The sequence below is a fragment of the Bison bison genome, unplaced genomic scaffold (assembly GCF_000754665.1).
Source record: "Bison bison bison isolate TAMUID 2011002044 unplaced genomic scaffold, Bison_UMD1.0 scf7180017864198, whole genome shotgun sequence".
Classification (NCBI taxonomy): Eukaryota; Metazoa; Chordata; class Mammalia; order Artiodactyla; family Bovidae; genus Bison; species Bison bison.
Window position 1 is genome coordinate 5,633,186 of NW_011494770.1, and position 9,406 is coordinate 5,642,591.

At 37.4% G+C, this 9,406-nt stretch overlaps 1 protein-coding gene across 1 annotated transcript in view; it reads left to right on the forward strand.

Moving 5' to 3' along the window:
- Positions 1-9,406, forward strand: part of AHI1 (Abelson helper integration site 1) — a 218,121-nt gene that overhangs the window by 101,472 nt on the left and 107,243 nt on the right. Inside the window, exon 23 of the mRNA XM_010844305.1 lies at positions 6,674-6,791. Within this exon, the coding sequence (XP_010842607.1) occupies positions 6,674-6,791 (118 nt within the window). The remainder of the gene's footprint in view (positions 1-6,673; positions 6,792-9,406) is intronic.

Here is a 9,406-nt window from a genome sequence, read left to right on the forward strand (position 1 = left end):
AGACAGCTTTTGAACTGTGGTGTTGGAGAAGACTCTTGAGAGTCCCTTGGACTGCAAGGAGATCCAACCAGTCCATTCTGAAGATCAGCCCTGGGATTTCTTTGGAAGGAATGATGCTAAAGCTGAAACTCCAGTACTTTGGCCACCTCATGCGAAGAGTTGACTCATTGGAAAAGACTCTGATGCTGGGAGGGATTGGGGGCAAGAGAAGAAGGGGACGACAGAGGATGAGATGGCTGGATGGCATCACTGACTCGCTGGACAGGAGTTTGAGTGAACTCCGGGAGTTGGTGATGGACAGGGAGGCCTGGCGTGCTGCAATTCATGGGGTCGCAAAGAGTCGGACACGACTGAGCGACTGATCTGATCTGATTGAGTTTCTTACTTTTAAGCCCATTATTCTGTAATTCTTATCATCAAAAAGTCAGTTACATTTGAGAAGTCTTGAATATAAATACCGCCTTAAATTTGGGTAAGGTTTTAAAACATGCACTGCTTTCATATGTGTTAATGAGTTTGACTTCTGTGTAGTTTTTATAAGGTTATACCAGCCATTTACTAAACAAATGTATATAAACAAAACCCGTCCCTTACCCTCAAAAAGATTATAGTCTCATGGATGATAACTTACTAGGTAAGCATCCTAAGGTACTACCAGTGCCATGATACTAGAAGATGTGGGAATAGTGGGGAGACAAAGAAGGAGGTCCGTCTGGTCAACAAAGGTCAGTCTAGTCAAAGCTGTGGTTTTTCCAGTTCTGATGTATGGATACTGCAAGGAGATCAAAGCAGTCAATCCTAAAGGAAATCTGTCCTAAATATTCATTGGAAGGACTGATGCTGAAGCTGAAGCTCCAATACTTTGACCACCTGATGGGAAGAACTGACTCATTGGAAAAGCCCCTCGTACTGGGAGAGATTGAAGGTGGGAGGAGAAGGGAATGACAGAGGATGAGATGGTTGGATGGCATCACTGACTCGATGGACATGAGTTTGAGGAAGCTCCAGGAGTTGGTGATGGACAGGGAAGCATGGTGTGCTGCAGTCCGTGGGGTCGCGAAGAAGTCGGACACGACTGAGCAACTGGGCTGACTGAAATTAGGAGGAGATAAGTTCTAATGGGAAAGTCTGAAAGACTTTTCATGCCTGATGTAACACTTGAGCTTAGGCTTTGAGAAGAAGTCAATATCAAAAAGGAAGATGGAGCCAGGAAGGAAGCACATTCCAGGAAGCAGGAAAAGCATGAACTGAGTCACAGAGACATGAAGCAATGTGGAATGTCTGGGGAGCAATTTGTTGCAGCTGGAACATAGGAGATAGAGCAGTAAGGTTGGAAGGCTAGTAGTTCTTATAGAAAGCTTTGTTTGCTATACTTAAAAAGTATGGATTTTATCCAGTGGAACAGTTGATGATGGATTTTAAACAAAAGTGTTGCTCAATCAAATTAGCATTTTAGAAAAATCACCCTGGTAGCAGTATAGAAGAAGAATCAGTAGATGGGAAGACAAATCAGGAGACAACTATTGCAGTGGTAGCACTGATGATGAAGGAGTGGAATCAGATGCCAGAGCACCTGACTGCCTAAATGAGAACTCTGCGTGGAGTGTGAGGAAGCTGTCCAGGGTGATGCCCATCTGTCTGGCTGGAACAGCAGAGTGGGTGATGAGAGCTTTCCCCAAGGAAGTGAACAGCATAGGAAAGGTTAGTTTGGTTCTGAACTTACTGATCAGAAGAGTTTTACATGAAAAAATTGTCAACATGAAAGGCAGATGAAGCGATGAAAACATACATCTTTGCCTGGGATAACCGTGTGGTGTGAACGAAGTAGAGAGCCCAGTGGGTCTAGCAGGCAACACAGAGAAGCAGTGGCAGGATCACCAATAAAAAATGGTTTCCCAGAAACACGAGAGTGATTGACAGTGTCAGATATCTCAGAGGCCTGAGTGAATCTGCCAAATTTGATCATTTGAAGTCCATGATGACTTTAGTTTCAGATTTAGTGTTCTGATAGATACAAGCTTTGTTGTAGCTGCTTGAAAGCGAATGGCTGAGCTATATAGATAGCAGTTATTGGCTGGTTTTCAAAAACTTTAATTCAATGAAGGTTAAGGAAATTTATGGAATCATAGTAAGAATTACTTGTTTTCTATTTTGTAGTAAAGTGAAAAGATTAATGCTTATAGCCTGTAGACAAACAGCTAGTAGAGAATTTGGAAGAGCCTTAAGGATAGCCACATGGAGAAGGAAATGGCAACCCACTCTAATATTCTTGCCTGGAGAATTCCATGGACAGAGGAGCCTGGCACGGTACAGTCCATAGGGTTGCACAGAATCAGACACGTCTAAGCATGCATGCAAAGATATCTTCAAGGGAACAGCTGGGGGATTAATTTTAAATGGAAGAGTACCTCTTTATCTGGGCTTCCCTGATAGCCCAGTTGGTAAAGGATCCGCCTGCAATGCAGGAGACCCTGGTTCGATTCCTGGGTCGGGAAGATCCCCTGGAGAAGGGAAAGACTACCCATTTCAGTATTCTGGCCTGGAGAATTCCGTGGACTGTATAGTCCATGGGGTCTCAAAGAGTTGGACCTGACTGAGCGAATTTCTCTTTCACCTGTTTATCTGACACTGGAAAGAAAGAGAGGAGGACAGGTGTAAGAGGTTTGTTCTTGGAAGTGAGGATTTCAGGGGGTTCAGAACCAAATTTTCTCTCTGGAGTAAGGAAATATACTGAGAAAGGAGGTGAAGGTTTGTACTGTAGTATGCATCAGGTTAATTGGCTTTCTCTGAGGCATATTACTACTGGGTAAGTGGTTTGAACCAGTACTAGATGTTAATTTTGAGCTTTATACAGGGGAATATATTAGTAATTTTTGAACCACCAGCCCTTATACTCAAAAAATCTTGATTAAATATTACAAAATAAAATGTGATGACTGATCCCCATTTGAATGCTGGTTTAGTTAATACTGTAGGGGGTGAACTAATATGAGGAGAGATTTTCTAGCTCGTTACCCCACTGTAAAAATTTAACAGTAACAATGTTTCTTCCCTATCCCTCACTTCATTGTCGCAATTTATAAGGGCAGTATCTAGGACCTAGAGAGATCATGTTGCATCTCTCTTTATGACATCACAGCCTACTCATTTCTTAGGTTTTACTAACCTCTATATCACAGAAATGTAAGTTGCTTTTAGAACTTATGAGGTGTTCAAATAACTGACTTCAGATAACTTGAATCTCACTTTGGCTCAAGTTTTCTGTTTAACTTGTTTTGTAATACTGGGATTTTAACTTTTACAGCAGACATATAATTTGCAACAAAAAAATTTTCTAGGTACTGGTTTTAGAAGTGTCTTCAAATTAAAGTGTTATCTGCATTGTTGTTCAAATTTAGTTTAAAAAAAATAGATGTCCAGAAGAAGGGGGACACATTTGTTAACATAAGTGTATAAACAGTGTTAATATCTTTTCTGTTATCATTAAAATCAAGTTTGAAGTGTCTTCACAAATTGAAACTTTGAAAACAATTCTTCAGGTTAATAAAGCATATAAAGTCAGCTAAAAGGATTAGACTTGTAAGTATATATGGAAATGAGTGTTACATATCTCCCAATGGTTTTACAATTTAATCACTAAAGGGTAAACTATTGTAGCCTGTTTAGCTTTGTGCATTCAATTTGAGGTTAGAGCAATGACTTTTTTAACATGAAAATTAACTCCTCCTAGAGAATTAGTATTTGCATATTTTATCAAAACTGTTTATACCCTGAAAGAGCAGGCAAAACAGTTTTTGTGATTAACTTGGCAGTTCTAGGTGGTTGTTTTTTTCTTTTCTTCCATTATGAATTTTATTAAATTTTTATGCTTCTCATTTTGCACAGTATGGAGGTATTAAACTGACTTTGGCAGACTGTGGTTTTTGCATGAGGCAAGCAGAAAAGTGTTTTGTAAAAAGAGGATAGATTGTTGTAGGGTAGACTATCTTAGCCAACCTTTCTGTTGTTGTAAAATTATTAAGCAATTCTTTTCCACAGCATATGTTTCAAAAATAGATATTGCTTCACTCTGTATAATGGTTGTTATTATTTTTCTTCCTTTAAATGAATTAGTGAATATGTATAAGCTCACTTTGAAAATACTTTGAGTTCTAATTTCAGATCACTATTAGTTCAGTTCAGTTCAGTCACTCAGTTGTGTCCGACTCTTTGCAACCCCATGAATCGCAGCATGCTGGGCCTCCCTGTCCATCACCAACTCCCGGAGTTTACCCAAACTCATGTGCATCGAGTTGGTGACGCCATCCAGCCATCTCATCCTCTGTTGTCCCCTTCTCCTCCTGCCCCCAATCCCTCCCAGCATCAGGGTCTTTTCCAATGAGTCAACTCTTCACATGAGGTGGCCAAAGTATTGGAGGGTAGTGATTAACAATTATCCATACCTTAGAAACTAAGTTATCCTCCCTGTTATGTTGCCACTCATCACTTCACGAACATTTGAATAGTCTCTAAAGATATGTCAAGAGAGGGCAGAAGTGTAGAAATGCTTAGAAAAACCATGTAATTGTAGATCATAATTGGATTTTTTACAACAGCATTTTACTTAGAAAAAGTGGCAAGTCTTTCAGTTTGAGTGGAGTCATTCAAGTATCCTATTTGAGCTTTCTTAGTATTCATTTTTTGCTTTAGCACAAGTAATTTTCTGAAGAGGAAGACTGAAAAGCAAATTTGTGTGTATGTGTGTGTGTGCACATGTGCGTGTCCAGCATACACCTGCTTTTTTGCACCAGATTTCAAAATGCTTTGTTTGATAGGTAGGATTAAAATTTTCAAGAACATAGAAGTAAACTGAAAAATGATTCTAAAAAAGAGAAGTGAAGTAAATAGTTAAGTGATAAATTGTCATTTTGTGTATAGTACTTCCATATAAAAGCATAGCATTCTGAAAAATTTACTGCATCATCTTACTGCATTACATATTTCTAAGTACCCTTGCTTGTAATGATGTTAATAATAATAACTAATATTTATATAACACTTGATTTGTATAGCACTTTAGGATCCCCTTTGTGAACATACTTGTGTTATTTAGTGCTTTAGGGTTAACCTATGTTTTAATACCAATGATTATTATTAGTCTTCAAGCACATTTCCTTTGAAGTTTATTTACTGTTTTTATTATCTCCATTTAAAGTTGGAAAATGAAATTCAATGATCTTAGGTGATTTCATTGTTACTTTAGCTGTTGTATCAATGTAAATAGTCAACTTTAATTTTGGTCAGTGTTAATAATGGCTTCTTATAGAATTTTTGTAGCTGGATAATTTTTCTTAGCATTGATGTAATATTTGACCCCATCTAGTAACTACTTTCGAAAATATTTTTATTTTTCATAAGATGATACCACAATAGTTTAGGAATCTTAGAGCTATAATCGCACATGATCTTAATTGACTTTTTCACAAAATTATCTTTCTTTCAAAAGAAAAACTTAATCTTATATACCATTTACTGTCACTGTTTGAAAGAAGAGAAGCATTTACAAATATCATGTAAATAATGAGTCAGATAAAGGGCATGTAACCACAACTCAGTACTGTTGTTCTATGTATAGAACATCAAAAGGGAATTTTTAAATACTAATACAGTGGAAGTCCTCTGTGTAGTTTTGAGTATTTCAAAAAAGAGAAAGGAGCTACTTTCCTATACTAATATTTACATACCATAAACTGTCATTTTTAATAGTTTGTTAATTAACAGATTACTTTTTTACAGAAAATTAGAAATTTAAACATTTCCATTTTTTTCAAAATTCGATCACATCTTATCATGCTTTTTGAAAGTGGTAAAAATAATAAGATATAATGATTGATTTATTAATAATGAAAAAGAGACTAGATCGCTGCTGAAATTATCTGAACTGCAAGATGAATTTACTAACTTACTAAACATTTAAGCCTTTTTCTGTGAAGTGTGTTTTTCATACACTTACAGTGTTACAGTGTACTTACAATGTAGTTACAATGTTGCACTTGTTACTCGTTTCATTTCATTTCATTTCTGAGTACAGACCATTGTACTTGCACAATTGTAGTAGAATTTTTGTGCTACTGAACATTGTATTTACTTATAGAAATTTTGCTTGTTCATTATTTGAGTTGTTTTTTGAAAACTGTCTTAAGAATAAGATTTTTTGATACGGCAGAAACTATTTCACTTGGCTAGTTAAGTTGCAGCTGTGTTATCTATGTCACTGTGATACATATAAACATGAACATTACAGGTGTTTTCTGTACAGTATCTGAAAAGGAAGTACTTGTTCTTTCAAAAATGCTAAGGAAATGTGGATGTGAAACATTTAAAAACTCTTTCTTAATTGAAAGCAGTCAGGGAGTCACTTATTTTTTGCTTTTTTTTTTTTGGCATAACTTTTAAGACCACTCTAAGTTACTAATAAAGTTAGTCCCATGATAAGCAAACTTGTTTTCAAAGTAAGGCAGATTGTAAAAACTATAGAGTTTTGTAAACTCTTAAAAACTAAGCATATAAATCATTGTCACTTCTTTTGACATGTTCCCTGGTTTGCATCGTAAGCAAATATTTCTCATCCACTATTTGCATCAGTAACCCCGGAAATTACGCTTTCATTTCTGATTTGCCTTTCCTATTACAGGTCAACAAAAATCTCTCATTCACTTCGACATCAGCCTCCTCACAGCAGTCTAAGTCAAAACAATCAAACATGCTGGACGCTCATCAGATTCTGCGTCAGTTTGGTTTCACTCAAACCGGTGAGCCCCTTTCTTACTTTGACTATTCATTAAATGTTCAGATTCTATTTTTTAATGGATGTCATATATTTCACTTCAGAAGTACGGCTCATAGCATTATAACGGTCAATTTTCACACTTGGTGAATTATATTCCAGCATTTTTTTCTTTAAAAATCACTGAATTATTTCAAAAGCAAATTTGAATTTGGTAACTTTAATGGTAGATACTCTCATCCTCTAGTCTTTTGAGTAGATAATAATTGAAAAGTCACAGAACATGAATTTTATATCTGATTCAGTTTCCTTTGGGTAAAGGAACCATAGTTTATGGATAATCAGATTTTGTGATTCATTTCAAAGAAACCCCGGGTAAAATGCATTTTGGTAGAAACAGGATGCATCCTGCCTGCCAAAATATCACGTTTCTTCAAAATTGGAAAATTAACAAAAGATGCAAAGAAGCTAGTTATTTAAATGTATATCAATCACAGAGTTGAAACAAACTATACAATTGCAAATTTTAGGCGAATATTTTAAATTAATTTGAATAAGGTTTTCAAAGAATCTCAAAGAAAAACCCTCTAGATGAGAAGTGTGTATTTTTGGTATTGAAAGATGTCTGCTTCTGTTCATTAGCTTTTGGTATTTCCTAGTATTTTTTTTCTACTATGGAAATCTTTCAGAAAGATGGAAATCTTTCAGAGAACTGAAAATGACAAAACAGTTGTCTTTGACAGAGAGAGGAGGAAACTTGAGCTTGAAAAGACCAGCTTAATTTATTTAGAAATTTAGGAATGATCTTACTCTTCTACTTTGAAGGTATTTGGAGTTTGCATATGAAGTTAGTGTAATATCGCTGATTACATATTCAGTTCAGTTCAGTTCAGTTCAGTCACTCAATCATGTCCGACTCTCTGCGACCCCATGAGCTGCAGCATGCCAGACCTCCCTGTCCATCACCAACTCCCAGAGATACCAAAATTCATGTCCATTGAGCCAGTGATGCCATGCAACTATCTCATCCTCTGTCGTCCCCTTCTCCTCCTGCCCTCAATCTTTCCCAGCATCAGGGTCTTTTCAAATGAGTCAGCTCTTCGCATCAGGTGGCCAAAGTATTGGAGTTTCAGCTTCAACATCAGTCCTTCCCATGAACACCCAGGACTGATCTCCTTTAAGATGGACTGGTTGGATCTCCTTGAAGTCTAAAGGACTCTCAAAAGTCTTCTACAGCACCACAGTTCAAGAACTAAGCATCAATTCTTCGGCGCTCAGCTTTCTTCATAGTCCAACTCTCACATCCGTGCACCACTACTGGAAAAACCATAGCCTTGACTAGGTGGGCCTTTGTTGGCACAGGAATGTCTCTGCTTTTTAATATGCTGTCTAGGTTGGTCATAACTTTCCTTCCAAGGAGTAAGCGTCTTTTAATTTTGTGGCTGCAGTCACCATCTGCAGTGATTTTGGAGCCCTAAAAAATAAAGTCTCTCACTGATTCCACTGTTTCCCCATCTATTTGCCATTCAGTGATGGGACCAGATGCCACGATCTTAGTTTTCTGAATGTTGAGTTTTAAGCCAACTTTCTCACTCTCCTCTTTCACTTTCATCAAGAGTCTCTTTAGTTCTTCTTCACTTTCTGCCATAAGGGTGGTGTCATCTGCATATCTGAGGTTATTGATATTTCTCCCAGAAATCTTGATTCCAGTTAGTGCTTCATCCACTCCAGCATTTCTCATGGGTACTCTGCATATAAGTTAAATAAGCACAGTGACAATATACAGCCTTGACGTACTCCTTTTCCTATTTGGAACCAGTCTGTTGTTCCATGTCCAGTTCTAACTGTTGCTTCCTGACCTGACTATAGGTTTCTCAAGAGGCAGGTCAAGTGGTCTGGTATTCTCATCTCTTTGAGAATTTTCCACAGTTTATTGTGATCCACACAGTCAACGGCTTTAACATAGTCAATAAAGCAGAAATAGATGTTTTTCTGGAACTCTCGCTTTTTCGATGATCCAACGGATGTTGGAAATTTGATCTCTGATTCTTTGCCTTTTCTAAAACTGGCTTGAACATCTAGAAGTTCTCGGTTCATGTAATGTTCAAACCTGGCTTGGAGAATTTTGAGCTTTACTTTACTAGCGTGAGAGATGAGTGCAATTATACGGTAGTTTGAGCATTCTTTGGCATTGCCTTTCTTTGGGATTGGAATGAAAACTGACCTTTTCCAGTCCTGTGGCCACTGCTGAGTTTTCCAGATTTGCTGGCATATTGAACACAGCACTTTCACAGGATAATCTTTCAGGATTTGAAAGAGCTCAACTGGAATTCCATCACCTCCACTAGCTTTGTTTGTAGTGATGCTCCCTAAGGCCCATTTGACCTCACATTCCAGGATGTCTGGCTCTAGGTGAGTGATCACACCATTGTGATTATCTGGGTCGTGAAGATCTTTTTTGTACAGTTCTTCTTTGTATTCTTGCCACCTCTTCTTAATATCTTCTGTTTCTGTCATGTCCATACCATTTCTGTCCTTTATTGTGCCCATCTTTGCATGAAATGTTCCCTTGGTATCTCTAATTTTCTTGAAGAGATCCTAGTCTTTCCCATTCTGTTGTTTTCCTCTATTTCTTTGCAT